Source organism: Homarus americanus, unplaced genomic scaffold (assembly GCF_018991925.1).
Source record: "Homarus americanus isolate GMGI-L3 unplaced genomic scaffold, GMGI_Hamer_2.0 scaffold36970, whole genome shotgun sequence".
Taxonomy (NCBI): Eukaryota; Metazoa; Arthropoda; class Malacostraca; order Decapoda; family Nephropidae; genus Homarus; species Homarus americanus.
Genome location: NW_024740094.1, coordinates 2,018,533 through 2,041,705, shown reverse-complemented (window position 1 = coordinate 2,041,705; position 23,173 = coordinate 2,018,533). Strand labels below are relative to the sequence as shown.

The 23,173-nt window shown below is 36.3% G+C and overlaps 2 protein-coding genes across 3 annotated transcripts; both read left to right on the top strand.

Annotated features, from left to right (window-relative positions):
- Positions 1 to 721: 721 nt before the first annotated feature.
- LOC121875131 (aurora kinase-like) lies at positions 722 to 22,487 on the top strand. 2 transcript variants are annotated; one of them, XM_042379514.1, is made up of 10 exons: positions 722 to 788; positions 3,730 to 3,827; positions 5,726 to 5,882; positions 6,410 to 12,174; positions 14,341 to 14,509; positions 15,390 to 15,593; positions 16,583 to 16,756; positions 17,495 to 17,614; positions 17,995 to 18,226; positions 19,714 to 22,487. In XM_042379514.1, exons 5-10 carry the CDS (start codon positions 14,364 to 14,366, stop codon positions 19,822 to 19,824), a joined length of 987 nt encoding a protein of 328 aa, XP_042235448.1. In that variant the 5' UTR covers positions 722 to 788; positions 3,730 to 3,827; positions 5,726 to 5,882; positions 6,410 to 12,174; positions 14,341 to 14,363; the 3' UTR covers positions 19,825 to 22,487. The 2 variants fall into 2 exon arrangements, with proteins under 2 accessions (XP_042235448.1, XP_042235447.1); XM_042379513.1 differs by having other exon boundaries at positions 6,410 to 12,178.
- On the top strand, positions 3,769 to 6,688 carry LOC121875073 (dCTP pyrophosphatase 1-like). The gene is made up of 3 exons (XM_042379420.1): positions 3,769 to 3,827; positions 5,726 to 5,882; positions 6,410 to 6,688. Exons 1-3 carry the CDS (start codon positions 3,769 to 3,771, stop codon positions 6,686 to 6,688), a joined length of 495 nt encoding a protein of 164 aa, XP_042235354.1.
- Positions 22,488 to 23,173: the final 686 nt, after the last annotated feature.

Sequence of the window (23,173 nt, the reverse complement as noted above, 5' to 3'; positions counted from 1 at the left end):
TATTGATATAGATAGCATAAACAGCACTTAATCAGCATTGATGTAAGAGTGCTGAGACTATCGTACTCTTGTACCCATAAATAATGTAACTTAGTCGTGTCCTCAGGTGAACGTTTATTACTCTATACAAGGTGATACTCAAAGCTTTACAGGCCTCTGAAAGAACAGAGAATATAACAATTCATGCTAGGTGAAAAATAGACGACAGTGCTGAGATGTTACTGAAATTACAGACAGTGCATAATAAAATGTCATGAATGTTCACAGTAAAGAATCCCAGTATAAGTTCATGTGATTGGAGTATAGTGTGTATTCTTATATTAAAGGTCAGGCCCCTCTGTGATAATAGGTATTATATAATTAAGGGACTCATTGATGGTGGCGGGGGGGAGGGGGAGGGAAGGCCCGCGGACCAGTACTAGGACTTTTTAAGACATTCAAGGATGCAGTTAAGAAGGTTATGAGAGTTGACTGTTAACTACATTATATTATACTGTTATATCTGTTACAATTAACAGCGGAGTTTACCTGCACAATATTTTGTTACTTTATCATGCCTCTAGATTAAGATCATTAAGTAAATTAATCTAAGAATTAATATCCACTGGCAATAGGTGATTTATTCCACGCCACTGATATTTAATCGCTTATACATTATAATATTAAAACAAAGAATAAACGATTTAGGGAAAAAAATAATAAAGATAATAATTTAGCCCACGTTATCAGCTGATGAGGTAAACAAGGGAGATCTGTAACCAAGCGCCCGGCACGTGAAGAATTAATAGGTAATTTATGCCCGTGTTTAGTGATATTTTAAGGTATAAACATATCTAGACATTCATAAATAATCGAGGAATATTTGTAAGTGTTAATTACTTTCAGAGATAATTCAGTTTTAATGTGTCGAAGAGGAATTGCTGAGACGGCGGTGTTTGCATACTTACTGTGTTATGTATGAGTTATAACGCATTTTGGTGATGTATGAGTTATAATGCATTTTGGTGTTAGGTATCGAGTCACTAAGCCACACCAATACTCAAATTAATCTCACCTGATAATACACCAGGATTAAGAATTAAGAGAGGGGTCGCCACTTTATTTACTGGGATCTAGAGGGTAATAGTGGTGTTTTTTTTTTATTGTGTAGAAGAAAAAAAAATAATCTTCAGAAAATCACCCGATAATCATATATAATGAGGGTAGCTGTCTCTTATGTTGACTGGGTGTGTCATAAGCACTAAACCACTAACAAAAATTGATTAGGGAGATTATGATCCAATGAGAGGATTGTCTGCCCGTTGAGCATTTGATCATTAAATGTGAAATAATGGGAAACTGTGGTGGATTATATGTGAAAAGTTTAATGTCTTCTTACCGTTAATATTTTGTTGTACTGTATATAAAAAAATTACAAGAGATTATGGATTCCCCAATGTATGTATTTAAAGAGATTGCATAATTATAATCTTCACGGTACAGTATTGTCTAAAGGAGTCCCATAAGCTACAGGAGTGATTTATGGCGACTCAGATTAAAAAACAGTTAAATCCAAGACACATTAAGCTGGTAATAGAGATGAAACACAAGGAGGCTGCTCATGTTGTATGAATGACAGGAATGGAGTAAAAAAATGAAAAATATTGAATTGACTCTGAAAAAAGACATTGAAGCGTACGTGGACTCGAAGCTGACCTTTGAAGTGCTCATGGAAGACTAAGGTAAACATGGCCCATAGGATTATGGGAACCAACTGAAGAACATACACACACTTGGATCAAGAAGGTTAATTGATACTCTTTAAAACTATCTGGTGCCCCGACAAGATGTGATAATGGTAGAAGCGTATAGTGGATGGCTACTAGACTGATTAGAAGTATCAAGGAGAGGACGTTTATAAGATTATGAATGGCCATTATGACAAGGAAGTGAGCGATGTTCTGAAGTGGAGTGAAAGTGTACAGTAGCTACACGAGGACATGCTGTAAGGAAGGAGTGGCGGAGAATCAACCTCGGGCAGTATACGTTACACAGATGTTTATGGACACGTGGAGAACATCATAAGTATTGTACAGCATCCTGCCAAGTCTATGAGTGCCACCTAAATAAACTTTGGAGCAATCAGCCTGTGTTAAGAGATTTTGAAGCCAAGGTCATTGGGAATAGATACCGTATCAACTTGACAGCAGTGATCTTGATATAGAGGTATCTGTCTTAGTCCAGTAACCCTACCTAAACACAGTACTGTACAGGTATACCAAAGTGAAAATAGGTGATGCAGCTAAACCAAATTTTGTCCACCATGCTTACCCAGAACCATTTCATTAGATGTAGTTGTTTATGCAGTAACTAATACAGTAAAGGTGGACATTCATGAGAAGTTTGTAAAATTTGTTGGGTAATTTTGAAGTTTGTTTTCACGACCTTTAATAATTGTTTTGGGGATTTTCAATAAAATCTTTGTTTATATACATAAACTGCAAATGTAGTGGAAAAGCAAGGAATTTTTTTTAAATCTAGTTGGGTAACAAGAAGGCTATGGCCTCTGTGCCTCCAGGTCAACAGCAGTTTAAAGGCCATCAGTGAGCTGAGAAAGACAATTCAGTGAGCTTGTTTTTATTCTCAGAATAGTGATAAATCATATGAGGATGCTGCCTCCTTGATGCTTCATATGTACTGTAATTTCCAAGTTGTCTGTTCCTTGATCTGCCATGGATAAGAATTATTTGCATTATAATAGATGTTTTTGAGACTATGCCAGTTTAAGTGAACCAGTGTTAATGGCACAAAATAATCTGCAGTATTACTGTTTTATGAATTTACTTTCTAAAAAATTATACTGTACCTGTATTAGAATTTTGTTGGACTTTACAAAACGTTAAATTTGAATCAAATTTAATACTGGTGTTGTTATGCATGCCCTCTAAACAATAGAGTGACATACAGTATTAATATTATGTCAAGTGTTGTCAGGTGTATACTATAGTAGTGTGATCAACCTGCCAATTTTTCTGTACAGTTTTTTATATATGCGATGGTTCACATTACCAGGACAGATCTTGTGGTAGATGTACCAGGGAGCTATACTGTATATTGTGTGTTTATATAGAGTTTGATTCTTTATGAGGTTAGAGCTATGAAAACGTGAATTATTTATATAAAATCGTACAGTAATAATGAATAAATAAAAACAAACTTGGGCTAGCCCACCTTCAGCACGTTTACACATGGTGTCATCTCTTGTACCTATTAGCTCTTGTTAGGCTTTTATCAAATCTGATTAGACCACTGTACAGTTCCACATTAAAGACTACACTACAGTATATACAGTATTTAATAATAAATAAGGGAATATATTTAAACAAAAAAAATTAATGAACTGTACTACTGTACAGTATATTACTAATGGTACAGACTTATAATGTCCAATAATTAAAATGACTAAATTTGGGGTTATATAAGCAGACGATTACTAAATAAATGCTATACTGCTACCTGCGCTACCCATGGATTTTCATGGAAGCTATAACTTTGGTCACATTTCAACCAATCGCGTAAGGGATAACAGCGCACGCGAGACCCATGTAAAATGAAGCCCCACTGTACAGTTATAAACACAAACACATATTGAAGTTAACAAATTACAACATAAAATAATCTCTTGTGTATTAAGTTGTTTATCTTTAGAAATAGTTTTCTAAATGTATTTAATCTGAAACCTAATTTCAGGTTCCTGCTTAATCGTGGAGCAGGTGTGAGTGAGCCAGCATGACTCAGAGTGCAGTGAACGGTACATCATCCATCAACAGCGTGGAGGATGAATTCAGGTGAAACATGAGAGAACTTGTTACTCTTTAGCCTACAGTACCTTTCTTCACTCTTTTAATGTCTTGAAATTATAAAAAAAAATTGTTAGAGGTAGGTGGGTATTGTTTGATTACCTCAGGGAGTAGTGACCCTGCCATGCCCAGTACCCACAATGTAAAAATGGGTTGGTGACAAGAAGGGCAGCCAACCATAAATTTTGCTTCAAATTTACATGATGGCAACTTGGACACCATGCCACCAGGTAATCATGGTTAATCCATGCAAGTGTGTAAAGTGGCCATAAAATGGTGGTGATGATGATTGAAGTAGAATGCGAGACAGGGCTTGAAGGAGGAGTTACCCTCTGTTTAAGAATGTAGAACAAAAGTTTAGCCATGTTGATAGATCAGACTTTGAGTTTGAGGGAGAATACATGAACTGTGCTTATTGATGAAAGGGCTGAGAGTCACAGTGCAGGGTGTAGTTGTGGGTCATCTCTTGATTTTGACATTAATGAAAATACTAAAGAAATGTGTAGTGAATAATTGGTCCAGAGGTTTATTTAGCTTTGTTTGTGTGTACAGTATACAACATATCACGGGAAAGATGGGTTTAAGACTTCAAGATACTCTGTGTAATTTTTTTAGGGGGCTATCTGTACAGTGGTTCATACAGTAGTGTAATTTGTGCTGATTTAATACAGGTAAATACTTGAGTGTATACATCCATATCTCTGGATCTACAGCATTGATTGATTGATATTGTATTGAACATAGACAAAAGTACTGCAATAAAATCCTCCCATTTCGATAATTTTTTGCCTGACAGTACTATGAGGGCCCACAATATGAGGGGCCCATTGGTGTATTGCACCCATTAAATCTGCATTAAACACAACTCTCTCATTGTACAGTATTACAGTACAGTACTTTCTAACACATAGCAGTGTGGGCCTTTTGTCACACCTTCAGTAGGTCTGTCCATTTTGCAGTATACATCTTATGTCCCAAGAAAGACATATAGTACAATACAGGAGGTCTTCATAGTCTGAGGCTAATGTATTGACACTTAAATGAATCCACTTAAAGCAGGGAATTTCTGGCCATAAGAAATAACGGGAAGAGGGTTTGATTGAGACCAAAAGATATTAGAGACGCTCGTAAGGATTATTTTTATTCTTTTTTATCATTTTATACCGGTACTCTGTAATCTGAAGAGCAAGTGAGGTGTCTATCATAGGTTCACCACTTTTTTATTTGCTGAATAACATCTTATTTCACGTCCAGTCTATAGTTGCTGCGCTTCCTTTTAGAGATGACACTTTGTTTACCAACGATCTTTGAATTATGTACACACAAAAAAAATAGAAAACCATGGGAGGTTAGACACCGTTTATGGTGGGCGAACGTGAGTACTGTACTTGTATGGGGGATGAGTGTGGTGGGTGTCGGGGGAAGTTCACCGATATAACGGGAGATTTGAATCATTCTCTGCTGAGACTAACACGCTCCGTGGATATTATTCCTTGTAACTGAAGGGACTTTTTACGAATAGTTTAGCAATAATTTGGCCTCGTAATTATGAAACTACGGATATCACTGACTTGGGTAACGAGGATCCTTGTATTTACTCTCACCTTACACAAGTTCACTTTATGTCTCACATCCATTGTTTCTTCATGACCACATACTGTACCAGCTCTGTATGTCATCTTAAGTATTATAGTCTCATTTCCTCCTCTCAGAATATCATTTTCTCTTTTACAGTTTGTTATTCCTGAATGCTTCATTTATTTAAACACATTATTGATTCATTATGATATTATTTTGAGGTCATTTTACATAGTTTACCTTAATTTGCTTTATGATGTACATTTACCCTCACTTTTATAATACTGTACTGTGTATTTTTTCATCAGGTTCTCTACAGACCTCAGTCTAGAAGACATTCGCTCTGATCAACATAAGTTTTGTGAGGAGCGTAACTGGTTACAGCACCACCCTCCTCGTAATGTTCTGCTGGCCATGGTGGGGGAAGTTGGAGAACTGTCTGAGCTCTTCCAGTGGCGTGGTGAGGTATGTTCCTCTTGACTTGTCTTTGTTCGGATCACAGCCTTGCCCCTCCTTGCCTCCCCCATAATACCACCATGCTGGAGGAGTTGGGGGACAAATCTTCAGGTGATCCTTTTATTCCTCTATAGATTTAGTTTAAATGATATCAGAGATATTGATAAAGAACATCCTTTTATAGGAATGAGGAGTTAGCACTGAAAGTTCATAACAAAACTCAGATCACATGAAGATTACTGCAACCTCCCAGCATATTTCACCTAATGATTAGACACCCTCATGATACCTGGGGTTTAGCTTTAGGTTAGGTTACATAGGTATTTTAGCTGTGATAGTTTCTACTCTCGCTTTGAGACAAAGTATCCTGCCACTAGGGTGGTTCAAATCTCTTGGTGGTAAGCTTAGGCAGGAAATATTCTCCTGAATTATCTTGTAGGTCACTTGTCTCTTACTCTTCACTGTAAAGTGGGAGTCAATGTTTTGATCTTACAATAGTGATGTTGTTTGTACTGTTATTGTCCATTGATACTCAGGTAACAAGAGGACTGCCAGAGTTCACATCTCCTGAGAAGGTGCGAGTGGGAGAAGAGTTGAGCGACGTGTTGATCTACCTAGTGGACCTTGCAGAACAGTGCCACATTGACCTCCCAACAGCTGTTAGAGACAAAATGAAGAAAAATGCCCTCAAATACCCAGTCCAGAGGGTGAGCGGGAAAACTGATAAGTACAGCAGTTATCCCGAAAGCAAGCAAGAGACGAGTGATGTGGGGGACATACAGCGGGAGAGGGAGGAAGCAGACGGCAGCGAATAACTCACTCTTTGAATTTGCATTATCACTCATTTGTCTAGATTCTCATTAGTTTATAATTTTTACACATGTATTTTTTTACTTTCTTTCATAAGGTTAAGTGTGTAAGATAAGCAAAATATGAAAGCCTGAACAAAACGAATGGATGACATGTTGTAAGTGTAGGAGTGGTTAGTTGTGGTGTCTACTGAAGTAATCCTCATCACTTATTACCTCACTACATTATATATAAGCTGATGGGTTGTATGTTTTGAGGTGGAGGAAGGTGAAGACGTAAAAGGTCAGTAACGAATCTTAAAGAATACACAGAGCATTTCTTTGTCATTCATACAAGTCTTGAAGAAGCTCTTTTTTTTTTCCCTGCTAATGATACAGATTGATTGGACAGGTGATGATCTTCATAGCACTCAGTAGCTAGTGGGTTACACCACCCCCTTGGTAGGTTGCTGAGCCTCTGAAGGGTTGTTCCACCATCATGCATGATAGTGTACTGTACTCATTTATGGTATTGCTAAGTGTACAAAGGCTGGCCCTGTGTACATGCAGGAGTGTACTGTACTAATTTAACACAAAATGCACAAAGGCCCCTGTACAAAGAAGAACCGTATCCCAGTTCTCCTCTCAGGTGGTCAGAAATCAAAACCATTATCATAACCCACTAGGCACTTGCTGTACCAACTGAGGTTTGTGCATTATAGTACACGTATCTTTATTTCCTTTCAATGTTTTAGGCATGGATGCAAGAACTTCACCTCCTTATACACTCGCTCCAAAGAGTATCATTGCGATTTTCTGTTAGACAATATGACACAATGGATGAAGGATTTTGACAACCCTATCGAGATAACAGTAGTCGCGGTGTTCATTTTGAAATTCATTGGACCCCTCCGTAAAGATTCTTTTTTGGAGCGAATGTATACATACATACTCATACATTCCTTAAAGATAAATAATGTAACCTAGCTATTTTCCTGTGTTGATTTATTGAAATTTCATGAGTATTGTGCTTTGATGCTTTATATTGTATTACAGGTAATCTAAATAGGAATAATACTATATCCTGATTTTTTTTAGATATGTCGGTCAGTAGAAATGTGAATTACCTTCAAGTGATAAAATTTGACTATATAAAGTTCAGAGTATCACTGGAGGGGAAATAGTTCACAAGTTTAAGAGTTAATCTTGGTTGTGGGATTATGAAGAGCAAAAGGGGGATTGAACAAAGGTGTTAATTGAGGGGGGGAAAAACATAGTTGCAGAAATTAAAGTTGTGATAGTTCAAGATTTTATCATGTTAGGGTTTAGATAAATGGACAGTATGGACACAACAAAATGAAATGATCTTTTAATAATAATTTAAATCATGAGGGAAGATCAGCCTTTGTAAAACGGCTAATTCGATGAAAGAAGTGTTTGTGAGAAGTCCTCCTAATATGGGCAGTTGGCTCTTAAGATATTTAGTGAGGGATGATAGCAATAATTTGTTTCTTTCGTATTGTTTCCTGTAACAATGGCAGCTCCTGAGGTGGGTAGAATTGTGTTAATCAACTACCCACGACAATATTTGGCTTCCTGTGATCTTAGGTAATACCGTACCTCATCTATCACATGTGTTGGATTTTTTTAATTGACTACCAAATTATTGTCTTTCGATAACCTGTGCTGTAGTGTGTGTTTGCTCATTGTATAGAGTCAGAGTTTTCATTTGGATCTCTGCTCACAACACTGAATGCTTCCTTTAACATCTACAGTAGGTGAATTCAGTTGGGTTTTAGAAACAAAATTTTAATTTACAAGTAACAAAAATTTTATTAACCAAGCCAAAATTAGTTTCATAAGATGTTGTGGTTTTATTTCATTGCTGAGAATATTTATATTTATCACATCTACCACTTATCAGTTTACTAATCCTTTAGGCAGTCAGTTGTTCTTTGTTACTTTGTTTTGACTTTCATTGTCTGGTGTTAGTGCAGGAGGAAACCAGAGTGCCCAGAGAAAACTTGCCGTGGTTGGTAGTATCACCCTGGATAACACCCGTTATTGTAATATTTTCTTTTTGTTTACTGGCTTTTAGTTAGTTAACAGCAGCCCATTCACTTCCAGCCTCTTCATTGCCCGTTTGGCCAAAGTTTAAGTGACTAAAATTATAAACAACCACCACCTTTGGGTCTGCTGCCTAACCTAGATATTTAGTGAAAATCTTAGAGGAAATAAATTTTCTTGCTTTAGCATTTACAGAGAAAACTGTGTGTGTTTACATTCAGTTAAATCTAATATGCACAGTAAAAAAAGAGTTTATCAAGTGTAATAAAGTCATAGACAAAAATAGAGCTTAATCAGTGGTGCTAATTAGTGGCAAGAACACATTAGACTTTGAAATATATCATTGTTTGAAGATATTCTCTCACTTAAAAAGCCAAACCAAAGTGATGTTGTGTGTGTATAGTATTGTGTCCTATCAGCCTTAATCTGTTCCCAAAGAAACTGACATCAGTTCTTGGATCTTAACTCACACTGAGTAGAAACCTTTGTATCATATGTTGAAGTTTTTGTTTTCCCCCAGAGCTGATGACCACAAACTTGGTATACTGTAATATGTATTCCATTAAGCCTCAGAATGTCATATTAGGATTAGTATTGTACCCTGTAAGCGAAGTGCCAAGTCACTGATGTTGTGAAGAATGGACCAGTCACTTGGTAGAGTGAAGTATTGTGCTGACACCCATCAGGAATAATGGATTAAAACTGCCATGACGATGCTGTTGACTATAAGACTGGTCACAGAGGTAGACTAGCCATAGGCACACTATCCATAGACAGAGGCTAGCAACAAAGGCAGGCTAGCCATAGGCAGGCTGGCCACAGAGGCAAACAAGCAGGTATGCTGGTCAGGGGGAGGCTAACTATAAGTAGGCAGGCTGGTCATAGAAGCAGGTTAGCCATGGGTGGGCAGGCTGGCCAAAGAATGATTCATAATTCTCCACTGCCTGAAATATATTTCTTACATTGCCATGTGTATTATTGATGTACAGTACTGTATAGCTGATGAATCATAATCATACTTCAATGTTGGCATCAAGATTGTAAATTATGAATAATTCATTTATTTTCCATTTACTAACAACGCATTACTTCGAATATAAACTTGCCCTTCCATAACACTTCATATCTGTACTGATGAACTTTAAGTGGAAAATATGAATGACTTGTAAATATAGTGAAAATTTAGTATCCAATTGTATGGTTGAAACTAATGAATGGCATATTGAGGTGGGAGGTAAACAATGCCCATACCATCGTGTGTGACCGAGGGACCACGCTCACATCAATAAAATATTAATTCTAACTTTCCTCTCCTTATTACCAAATCTGCAGTGCTCCAGGTAGGTCAGTGTAAGGAACAATCTTCTTTGTCAAAATAACTGAGCTGGTAACTTAATGTGGGAATTTTTTTCTCAAGAATACATCTCCACATTAGTGAGAGGTAACTTTATATTAAGGATGTTTGTGAACTGTTAAGTTACTGATTGAGTCATTACTTTTAATGTAAGTCAAGTTCTTTGAGGCCTTTGAGCTGTACTCTTACTGTCTGTACTAATGTGTATTTTAGTTACCTAATTGAACTGAGGGTTTTTTTGTTAATTTTGTATTGGGTAAAATTTTTCTTACATTTTCTTAGATTGGAATTTATGTTGTAATTGTGTCCTACATTATGTTATTAGTGTTACAGTGTGTGGGTAGACCTTCACCAAGACACTGGTTAACATTGATATTTGTCACTTTTTTTAATATTTAATCATTAAATATCCATTTCAATGTATACTAATGAATAAGTTCATTGATTATTTTGTGAAGTAATTGTTGGCCATGAAAGGTATTTAGAGTTGAGGTGTGAGGTGTCCTTGGTGGCACCAGTACTGTACACCACCTGAACCCGTGCACCTCCACTGGTCAGCTGCATCTTCATCAAAAAAAGAGTTATTTTATGGCATGTTTGAGCTATGCATATCCATATAGTAATAAAGATGAACTTCGTAAATAAATACAATAAACTCTTAAAATAAACTTGTATTTTATTGCTTTCAAATTATTTCCAATTACAAATATGTTTCTGATGTTCACTCTCAACAAAAGACAAGAGAACATTGAAAATTATTAAATAATGACTGAACATGAACATACCTAGTAGAGTACACAACTGCCAACTCTAAAAAAACTAAGTTAATTTATTGATTTTAGATGCACCTTTCAGCTCAACAATTACCAATCCTCACTGACGGATGATCATTTTCTATAGTCCATAATAACCAGTTCTATGTCTCCACACTGCATGACCTGTTCCATGTCCACCTCTTGTGTTAGTTCAACCTTGTGTGGTCTTTCCTCTCTTACTGTCTTCCATAAAGCATCCCCAGCCTGCATGGTCTCTGATGTACTGATAGACTAGATAAATTACCTGCAGGTCATATAGGATACATTACCAATGCACATTTGACCTGACCTTACTTGACTACACCCCCCCCCAAGCTACCTGGGGTGGTGATTCTTCATGTATTCTTATGTATTTACCTATATGTTAGGACAGGTGAATGGTTTCATTAATATTTACTTATAAAATGATATAGGAATAGCTGGTGCTGGGATGAGATCAGTATACACATAATAAAATAGATAGTTCTCCGTGACTTAGGCATGAGTTCACTGCCTTATCATGTCTTCCAAATCTTAAGTAGACAAAATTTAAACATTGATAAGCGACATTCTTGAGCAGTCGTTAGGTGAGGTGTGGTCGTTTGGTTGTTTACTCAAATCATCATCTAATAACGAGAAGAAAGCATTGTGGATTTTAGTGTTGATAATAAATCGAAGAAATCTATTAACATGTCATATTTGTTTTGTTCTTGATCCCCTTTAATGTCATGTCCGGTTTACAGTGAGACCTGGCATACCGGACCGTACATTGCACTCTGGTAAGGCAACAAATATATTTAGGAAGGCTTATTTATGTCTTTTTTATATCAGTTTTATGAATTTTGTCGCCTTAAGAAAACATTTATTTTCCTTTTAAACAGATGAACAGATGAGATAGGAAGAGTACAAGTAAGTGAACTTTTCATTTAAAGATTGCACAAAAAATATCTTTAAATGCCACACATAAGATTTGGAAAATAAATAACATACCTTCATATAATTTATTAATTTTAGTGAAATTTTAGTAGTCAAGAGATTTATATACACCACAAAAAGGTCATTTTACATAAATTTTCAGCAACAATGTGTGTTTAAAACTCGGCGAGCGTCGACCAATCAGCGGCCAGCAGGACGGTTTAAACCTCCAGACGTACACATTCAAAGAGGCGGCGAGGGAGACGACCCACCTAGTCTTCCGTTTTACCATCTCTCTCCTTTATTCAACACCTCCTCCACCATTTACTACCCTCTGCTGTTCCGTGTGATAGTGAAGGAGGTGTTCGTGAGGGGAGTTAAGGGTTCGTAAGTATATTATGACCGCCATAAGTGATTTTCTCTGCCGCCTCGTGATGGTCGGTGGAGGACCTCCGGGAAAAAACATTTAAATACTTGTTTAGTAATAATGGTCGATATATTCCTTGTTAGGTGAGGTAAGCTCTTATTCTGATATTTAATCAGTACAAATTCCATCATTCAAGTTCACATTTTGGTTCATCATGTGTGTAAACAATGTAGACAAAATGGTAAACTAAATGTTTAAAATCTTCGTGATTTTGAAGTAATTCCATTATATGTGTCGATATTATCACAACAGTATTAACGAACTTGTTGGAAGACTTCAAAAGCTGGTTAAATATTTTACAGGTGGTCATAGGATGTCTGTAGGACCTATAGTCTGGGTAAACTAAAGTGAACTTATATGATACTTTTACTGTGTTTATATTTCTGTATTTGTATGTCTATATTACAGTATATTTACTGTATAAAAAGTTTAATATTTTCATCACTCATCAGTATGGGCCAATAGGCCTGCTGCAGTTTCCTCCATTCTTATGTTCACAGCGCCCACACACACATTATGATAGTTTTGTACAGTTGTTCAAGAAATTATCTTTATAAAATTAAGACAATGACAACGGATGAAGGATTATGGAAACCCTACAGACACTATGAGTCCAGTGTTCTTTCTGAAATTCATCGACTCCACAAGTACATTACCAAGTGCTTGATGTAATTCAGTATTACATAAATATGGCTATGCAATATATGTACCTTTAAGGGCAGGTATAATGTGTCTATGGAAGCCTGCAGTAGGGAGTCATCGAGGGTCACATAAGGTTACTTAACTAATTTACCTGCATGTATAATGTAGGTGTTTTGCTTTAGTGTGTTAATTGTTACACGTTTCTCCACCTGTTGAGTAGTTAGTGACAAAACAACACATCAAAATAAGGGTAACCCATCAAGACTCCTCGGGGTTACTTTTCATAAAGGCTTTGTGGCCACATGGTGTTAGGGTAGAGTATGAGAGACTTCAGTTAAAACCAGAGGTATTACCCAATCCCATTAAAGTCTGGCTTGGGTGAGTGACGGTTTGTTTTTAAATCAAGAGCCAAAGGTACATGAACACAAGAACACAAGAATGGAGGAAACTGCAGCGGGCCTATTGGCCCATACTGGGCAGTTCCGTTTACACCCAACCCCTATTGCTCATATGAGCATCCAACCTATGTTTGAAGCAATTCAGCGAATTCGAGTTAATGATGATATTTGGTAACTTGTTCCATTCATCAACTACTCTGTTTCCAAACCAGTGTTTACCTATTTCACGCCTAAATCTAAATTTGTCTAATTTAAAACCATTGTTACGAGTTCGCTCCTGGTTGGATTTTGAGTACCTTTGTAATGTCCCCTTTGTTTAGCCCTGCCTTCCACTTATACACCTCTATCAGGTCGCCCCTCGCTCTACGTCTCTCGAGGGAGTGCAAATTAAGATGCTTTAACCTGTCTCTGTATTCAAGGTTCCTAATGCCCGGGATTAGTCTTGTCATTCTCCTCTGAATTCTTTCCAAGGATTCTATATCCATTCTGTAATACGGTGACCAGAACTGAACTGCGTAATCCAGGTGTGGTCTCACAAGAGCAAGATACAGTTTTAGGTGTCAAAGTAGGGGTATTATCATTCAGTTAAATTAAACTAATGATTACAGTGTGACAGGTACTTCACTTCATTTCACTTTGGCTGCTGATTTTTGGGTGCAGGACAACTCGTACCCAGGCGAGTCATACCCAGTGGAACCTGTCAAGTCTTACCCATTTATGTGAGATGTTGGTTGTATACCTGTATACCCTTTGGATCTTTGCCTGATATGAATAGTAGATGATTATATTTAACATATCGGTAATTGGGTGATCTTTTAAATACTGTACTGTAAAAGTAAAGGTCCCAAGATACTTCCCTGTGGAATTCCACATTATCAACAACAGTGCTGACTGTCATTGGCATTTTGTTTTTGGTTTTTCCTATTATGGCCATTTATTAGATATCAGAGGTTACTTCGTTGAATTGTCGCTATGACTGCCAGTTAAAATTACATGGTATGGTCTTTTTTTTTCCATTTAGTAAGTTGTGTGTTGCTTGCAAGAAGAGCATTAGTGTATTTTATTTGTATACCCTTTTGCAGAATAGCAGAGTCTGGCAGTGGAAATGCAGACCAACAAAGAAAACAATGCAGGTGGTGTGGTGGCCAGCAGTGCACCACAACGAGCACCGCTGAAGGAAACCACCAAATCCAATGTTGTTAATGAAGCAGATGGTCTTCACAAAGACAGTGTCAACTCTGACAGCTTAGAGTAAGATGCACTAATTTTTTATTCTCTTTAAGGGTCAACAATACCCATATTCTGTATTCACAGAGCATACCCCGCTTATTCACAAAGTGAATTAGAAAAACAATATCCTTGGAGATGGAGAGCATGGGTGTGAACGTGTGTGTGTCTCTATTTTGCCAAGTTAGACTGATTCTGTAGCTACACCCCCTACCAAGCCAAGCTGTGTTATTGTTATTTTCCACCTCGTAATTTTGGGCAGTGTGTGCTCCCAAAAATAAAAGAAATGGTTATCGTAGGTCAAAACCATAAATGGAATAAACATTTCTTACCTGCACAGCAGTTAATGCACAGAGCGTGAGAGCTGGAAGGAGCAACGTTGTGGATCTCGGCCACTTTAGTGTCGTGTAGTGAAACTACTGCCAACTGGCGATGTGGTATTTTTCTCATATTTTATTTATTGGTATAATTCTTATTTATTCCTCACTAACTGGTACTACAGTACTGTATACACTTGGCCCAGGTCCCTAATAGCCTCAGGTAATGAGAAGTGTACTTGTATATGGAAAAATGTGGCAAAAATTGCTGGCTAGTAAAACAACCCCCTTAATTACAATGATTCTTATAGGGAAAATAGCCCCAATATTCACATTGACATTTAGGAAGACATCTTTTGAGAGAACATGGGTATTCTTGTACTGTTTAGGGAGAGAACATGGTTGTATTCCAAAATACCCATTGTAACAAACTTTTTAGTTGGTGTAATTTTTTAAAAAGTGATACTTCGTGAGGTATTTTTCTCTTCACGGGTTGTACAAAATTGAATACCCGTTAGGGATGAGATTATTTTTTTTTAACAATACTCTTATGTTGTAATTCACTTTTAATTTCTTGATCTCAACAGGGACAAAGACAAACAAAAATGGTCACTTGATAATTTTGAGATTGGGCGACCCCTTGGAAAGGGCAAGTTTGGTAATGTTTATTTGGCTCGTGAGAAGTCAAGTAAATTCATAGTGGCTCTCAAAGTTTTATTCAAGTCCCAACTGCAAAAGTCAAATGTTGAACATCAATTGAGAAGAGAGATTGAGATTCAAGCTCATCTCAGGTGAGTGTTTATATTTTTCTGTTGTAATTTGAGTTTCACAGTTGTCTACACATTTCATGAGGGTACTACAGTATGTTAAATCGTGCTAAAGGGAAATGATTACTACAAACATTAAAATAAATTTCGATTTATTAAAATAGCTGGTAGATTGATTGATATTGGCAATTCATCACATATACTGTACTGCACAATATTGTAATATACTAGCTATAAGGGTAAAAACTTTGCATATACAGTACATTATGTACAGTTCATACAACAGAACTCTGAGGATAACAAAAAGTTCCAATTATCTCATCCAGCTTGACTCCTAGCAACCTAGTCTCTTTCTCACTGGCTGATGGATGTATTTGAAATAGCCTTTCCAGATAAAGAGGGCACATAGCTATTGTGTATATTTCAGACATTCAGGGTTATATTTCAAGTTTTAACCTAGTTGGTTTTATCATGTATGCTACATATTGTATGTGTGCGAGATACTGAAACGTGTCAGTTCAGTTAGGATTGTAATTTTGTAATAATACAGTACAGTGTACTGTATATGAAATTTAGAAGTACAGCATTATCATTGCTCAAAAGATTTTTTGGGGGGGGGGGTGTCATTGAAAAGTAAAGGTAGGTGTGTAATCCTTTATTTCCTTGAGGAGTTATGACCCTATCTTGCCAGCTAAGAGGGTGCTTGATGGTAACTGGGAAACCATGTCATCAGGTAATCATGGCTAACCCATGTAAACATAGAAAATTACCATGAAATGGTGAGAGATAATGAGTCCTCTTTCTGAATATGTTTTTGAAGATATTAGCTGCATTCTCAAAAATTTGAGCTTATATTGAACAAAATATAATATACTGAACTGGACTAGTTTGATGCATACAGATGATTTTGTTGATCAAACATTGTTCTATAGCAGAATCAGTTTGGTGGTTTAGGATTAGTAATAAGTTATTACATATTGGTTTTTCTGGTTTATAAAGTACTCCTCTTTCAGACACCCGAACATCCTGCGACTGTATGGGTACTTCCATGATGCAGTGCGGGTGTACCTCATCTTGGAGTACGCCCCTCGTGGCGAGTTGTACAAGGAGATGCAGGCACAACCTCACAGCCGTTTTGATGAAAAGAGGTCTGCTAAGTACATCATGCAGCTTGCCAATGCACTTAAGTAAGTTGTTGTTGATTTAAAGTTTAACTAAATGACACTACCTACTTTATTACTTACTTGGATGGAACAAATGCACTAGGCATTGCCATAACTACAATGCACCAATACCTGAAAACATGAACAGGGAGGAAGTATTATGATCACTGAATTGTGAGGGGGCCCCTGATTCTTGAACTCTGTGGGCTCAAGGTACCACAGTACTTGTCTTAGCTTGCTTAATGCTACTGGCACACATCTGAGGTACACACACACTCTTATTTATCTATAGGTGCTGAGGCATGAAACATACAATACAATATAGTAATTATATATATATATATATATATATATATATATATATATATATATATATATATATATATATATATATATATATATATATATATATATATATATATATAATTTTTTTTTTCCCTGGTGTGAATATTGTTTTTCTTTTTAAACTTTATATGCATTCATAGTGATCAAAGGAAATTTTTACATAAATATATAGTAAGGTCGGCACAAGATACTGAATGTTGCACTTGGTTTGAATAATCTACAGTAAATATCAAGTTTTCAGAACTATTTAGTCCTCAAGTTTCTAGTCTTTAAGATTAGTATGTAGAGTTATAGAGATTTCCATTTTCATTTAGCTTGACTGAAATATTTAGATTCACACCTATAGAGAATCTTTAGAATTGTGTGATCAGTCTATAGGTTATTTTTAAACCATAATGTACTCAATGTTTGTAACAGATACTGCCACACAAAAAAGGTCATCCATCGTGATATTAAACCTGAGAACCTCCTCCTGAGTCTTCGTGGAGACCTGAAGATAGCAGACTTTGGCTGGTCAGTCCATGCTCCTTCCTCCAGGTAAGATGAGCCTAGATCCAGCTCTCATTAAGTACAACTTGGGCTGATGATAGGAGAAGTACAGTACATGTGAGGGGGGCTTACATAAAAAAAGTGAAATTATTATTCAGAAGATTCCAGCTGATGGCAGTGGCGCCACCTTATGCCTGAGCAAGTACAGTAACTAGATCAAGCTTAATTGGCATCACACCATTTTTGGGGAGTTATATTTCCTCATTGGATATTCCTGGGTGTGAACTAGAGTTTTAGTTTCAATCAACAGTTACTTTTTTGTGGGGAATTCTAGGAGCACAAAACATCTTATATGTAAAGTAACAAAGAATTTTATATGGTCTATTTAAAGAAATATAGGTACAGCGAGTTTTGTGTATTTCTCACAGGCGCACAACGTTATGTGGCACTCTGGACTATCTGCCTCCTGAAATGGTTGAAGGAAAGGCTCATGATGAAAAGGTGGATCTCTGGTCTTTAGGAGTTCTGTGTTATGAATTCCTCTGTGGTAAACCTCCTTTTGAAGCAGAATCAAACTCGGACACGTACAAACGCATATGCAGTGTGGATCTTCGGTTTCCTTCACATGTTTCTGATAAAGCCAAGGATTTAATGGTCAAGGTAATGTTCTAAGTTAAAACTGTATAGATATAATTGAATTTATAATTTATTACCCTTGTAAGTTACAAGTCAATGTAATCTCCCCATTAGCCGGAATCCTCAATCCCCAGAACTCTCCAATACCCGGAATTGAAATTAGGCCGGGAAAACTTTCCATTCTGGACCCGCGAACGAGCTTCCGTGGATAAAAATCGGGTGCATTTTCCTGAAAAAAAATGCAGAGAAAATTTCTCCAAACACTTCTGATCTGGACCTGGGGATAAATTTCCGGGAGATTGCATCATGCTCCAACGCGTCCCCGCGTGCCAGGCACGTGGGTGATCTTGCTGCTTAGATCACTTAGTCCATATTCTGCTGCCATTGTAGAAAGTTATTCCCTCACTAGCTGCTGTATTTGGATACAATTTGTGTTGTGCACAATGTACAGTTGACTGTACATTACTGTACCGGGAAACAATCAGCCAAGAATAGTGTTAAAGCATTGTTAAGACTTAAAAAGTGTTTACAGTAACATATACTGTACTATACATTATTAAGTGGGAAACACTGAAGCACCTTCGCTTTCGTCTTTATTCCAGACATCTTGAGGTCATGAGACCCACTAATCCCCCACCCTGACAATTGGTGACCTGACATAGCATCAGGTCAGTAATATGAGCCACTAATCCCCTGCCCCATCTCCATCATAAGTTAGAACTTAAAAAGTGATTACTGTAGTTATGTATTACTTTCAGCAGTAGACATGTTTGCCTATTCTAGGCTCAAGATGACAGCATCTGCTGGCGAGTATACAATATTTGTATACATATTTTGTTTATTTACAATATACCTGTATTGATGTGCACAGTGGTTTCGCGTAAATAAATACAGCTCCGTGCGAGATGGGTTATTTAGATTGAAAATTTTTCCCCAGTGTTATGGAAATTCCACTGTCTTTACTGTGACAGTTCCATTCATGCCTTGCATTTCTGTATTACATAGATTTTTTTTTTAAATATATTTATTTAACCAAATTTTAATAAACTGTTCAGGATTATTTTGTAAAAAAAAATTGTTTCTAACTTAATTAGAACCGATTTTATGGACTCTGGTTACAACATTTCTTACGTTTTTCACAAAAGAATGAGATGCATAGTTTACTCTGGAAAATTTACCCTAGCACCAGGAAAAAAAATCCTGGGATGTGAGCTAGTTTTGTCCGTGCAAGATGCATTGTTTATACTTGAAAAATTTTCCCAATAATACTGTACCGGAAAAATTCCCAGGGATGTAGGATCATCGTCGGTAGAGCTCTGCATTAATTGTTCTGGCTAACGGGGATATCACTATTGTTTGTCATAGATTTATATTCTCACATTTGTTTCCTGTTGTTGTTGTTTTTTTTTCTGTTTTTTCTTTTTTTTCTTCTCTCTCTCTCTCATAATGATGAATCATTACCTGGTGACCCAGGTAAATCTTTTGATGTTATGTGTATCCTTTTTTAACAGTTACTGAGGCACAGCCCACGTGATCGTTTGAGTCTTGATGGTGTTTTACAACATCCCTGGATTGGGCAGTGGACTGAAGACCGCAGTACAGTTCCTCCCCCCAAAAAATAAGCAGTGAATACACTTTATTTAAGAGAAACAAGTACATCATCAGATTTTTTTTCTTAATCCATTGGTGTGATTTTTTCTATTTTTTGCCTTGTGTTTGCGAATGGGCATTTTTTCAGTCAGTGCTCATTTATCAGAACAGGATTCTTAGCAAGTTTCCATACACAGTATAGTTCGTTATTTCCTCAGTGCTGTGTATTTTCTGATCTCATTCCTAGTGATACATAACATCTATGAAGAGGAGCTCCGTTTCATAAATCGGTTCATAAAGGAAATAATTGTATTTATATTTTTCACAGTAGACAATGAGATTTTGTATTCCTGGTTCATAAGACATTCCTTTTAACGATCAAGTTTTAAAATGAGCCTGGCATACATCCAGCATGCGTTGCTGCCTCTTGTCAGTCCTGCAAGTTCGCTTAATACCTGGTGCTGAAGTGGTAGAAAGGTGTCCTAAGAAGACTGGTGTATCTAATTACATTCTCACACAGGACATGTTTTTTGTGGCAAATAGTGTAAATAAAATACACCAATTTTTCTCTGAGGATTGACTTGAATCTTAGGTAAAGTGTGCAATAAAATAACTAACCAAGTATCAAGTGCACATTGGGGATTTTATAATCCATTATAATATTTGCACAAATATTATTGTAAAGTGTGCACTTTAAAAAAGTTAAGTGATTTGTACAGAGGTATTGCTTAACTTATACTTGACAAAATGGTTTTTACAGTACAGTAGATATATTGTTGGTCATTAACTATTGGGTGCTGAACAGTTACTTGACACTGTAAGCAAGTCTTGATACTTACTCCATTAACATATGAACTCAACTCTGGGTTTGGGATTTAAGTGATTCATGCCTATTACTTTTGTAAATTCAACCCTAGACAAAAATATTTAAAACTTTGGAATAAGTTTTCTTCATTAGTGAAATCACCCCTATGATATAAAGCACTTGTCTCAAGGTAGCTTTACCATGCTATATCTACCTTTGATTTGTAGATATATAACTCGATAAAATTATTTTAGCTACTGACCAGTTGGGTGCAGATTAAAACAGACTTGTTGGTAGAGTGGTTGATATGATGTAATTTATTAAAATCTAACATCCTTCTCTCTCATGTTTATTTTAAAATTTTATGATTCTTGGTAGATCCTGTCCTCATTTTGTACATTTAAATAAGTATTTAGAAAATAATTTTCACCTAATCAAAGAAATTGTGTAAAATATCAAACTATATATGTGATTATGTTGTGTACAGCCAACAGAAAAATTGCTGTACCCCTTTTCCTGATGGCCTTGTAACAATTACCGACTGAGGCCGCTTTCATTTGACAATGTTGTTATTTCTGGTTGTGTGATGCAGTGTAACCACTACAATGTATTCCATATGTCACATAGTTAATAGAGAAAGTAACAGGAATACATATAATACCTGTGTTGTTCAGAATTCTTGGTCTGGTGTCATATTGTACACCATAAGGGTGCAGATTTTTTTCTATATCTTTTTGTTGTTGACTGTACACACAACATGCATATACCAGTTTGGATCTTTACTTTTTAGTTGACTAAATGATCATCTTCATGTATGTGCATATTTACCCACACAAAGTTTTCCTCTGGTTCTTGTTTAAACCTTTATGAATGTTTGATTGCATTATTGGTTGATAATATTAGTAATTTGGCTTTAGTATGAATGTACATACACAGTACTGTACTTAGATATAAGCTGAGGAACTGGGATGGGCATTGTGTAATGAGGTGACCTGGTAAGTAACAAGTCTCACACACAATGAGGATAACTTGACCAGGAGATACTTAAAACAAGTCAGTCCAGCCTCCTTGCACAATTCTGACAAGATCAATTAATAACTGGTGGGTCAGTATACTTGTGTGTGTATTACTGGTATCTATAAATGCAGGTATGAGAATAATAATGGAAGATATGTGAACTGTGTGAAATTTCTGGACTGGACATAGAACTACAATAAACAAAACAAAACAAAATTAGTTTTTTGGTTCCCATTTATCATGAGTGGATCAAATTCATAAAACCACCCACACCTTTCATTTGTTTAGTAAGTCAACCATATTGCCAGAAACTATCGCCCCCCATTAATGGTTAAGTCTTTATATATATATATACTAGCATGATGTGCTTCATGATTTTTTGGTTTCCTTAACTACAGGGTATATATATTTTCTCTACTTTATATGTTCGATATATTAAATTTCTGTATATTGTACTTGCACATTTGTAACTATAATCAGACCAGGATTAAATGAGTTATTCAGTTGTTCTCATGATGATGTGCCTTCAAACATAATAGTTGCTCTTAGTTTGTAGCCATACAATACATATAAGTATTATGTGACAGCATATATTCAGTTAAATGTTTATTTCCTTATTGCTAAATTAAGTACAGTACAGGTATTTTTCGGTAGCCTTGATGTGCCTGGTAACGTTGGGTTGGTTCCTGGGCTTTGGTAAATGTCTGGTGTCTGCTTCAGCATCCTAGTATAAGCTCGTTCACGTTATTTCACATCTATAAATAGTTTTCTATATACAGGTAGTTCTGCTATAACGCGATAATTGTGTTCTTGTAAAATATCGTGTTATAGAAAATCGCGTAATAGAAATAACAGGGCTTATGGAGAAAATAGGGTTAGGTGCAGATTACTCGAAATCGAAAAAATTTAGTATTTAGCCTAACACAAAGGATAGCACAGTCTAAATAAATGTTACATTCATATCTAATAATGAAATCATACAGTAAATTTAACACTTTACCTTGAAAAAATATGAATGTAACTTGATGGGGGAGAAGGGTGATTTTGAGGTTGATAACATTGAGCTTCTCTTCAAGTGTTATATCCTTTCTTTTACGATAATCACCGGGAATTCTATCATCAGAGCGCCTTTTGGAGATATTCTTCTTTACCATATTCACAGTTAATACCACAAAATTGGAGAAATAGTAAGCAAAAATCGCGTTATAGCAAACAAGCGTTCGCGTTATACAAATATTGTTCCGAATTCATAAATCGCGTTAGAGCAAATTCGCGTTATCAAAACACGCGTTATAGCAGAACTCCCTGTACAGTATAATATAAGCTTCAATAGCAGTTATTCCTCTTGATTTATTTTTAGCCGACGAATAGTTGGTCTGAGAAAGCCACAAAGTGTTTCATTAAGTTAATATTTAATACTGTATGTGATTGTGTGTAAATATGTTATACGTTAAGTTACGTTTTAAGTACTGTACTGTATTATCAACAAGACCATTGGCTAGGAAGATATTCTATATATTCTTGGACAATGTGCATAACCGAAATTTGTCATTGGTTAC

Bases quoted from the DNA above. Each gene is read 5' to 3' on its own strand.
- LOC121875073 (XM_042379420.1), top strand. From the start codon at position 3,769: ATGACTCAGAGTGCAGTGAACGGTACATCATCCATCAACAGCGTGGAG. The intron at 3,828-5,725 runs GTGAAACATGAG...TTTTTTCATCAG, and splicing joins AGCGTGGAGGATGAATTCAG to GTTCTCTACAGACCTCAGTC. The intron at 5,883-6,409 runs GTATGTTCCTCT...ATTGATACTCAG, and splicing joins TCTTCCAGTGGCGTGGTGAG to GTAACAAGAGGACTGCCAGA.
- LOC121875131 (XM_042379514.1), top strand. From the start codon at position 14,364: ATGCAGACCAACAAAGAAAACAATGCAGGTGGTGTGGTGGCCAGCAGT. The intron at 17,615-17,994 runs GTAAGATGAGCC...TATTTCTCACAG, and splicing joins GTCCATGCTCCTTCCTCCAG to GCGCACAACGTTATGTGGCA. The intron at 18,227-19,713 runs GTAATGTTCTAA...CTTTTTTAACAG, and splicing joins CCAAGGATTTAATGGTCAAG to TTACTGAGGCACAGCCCACG.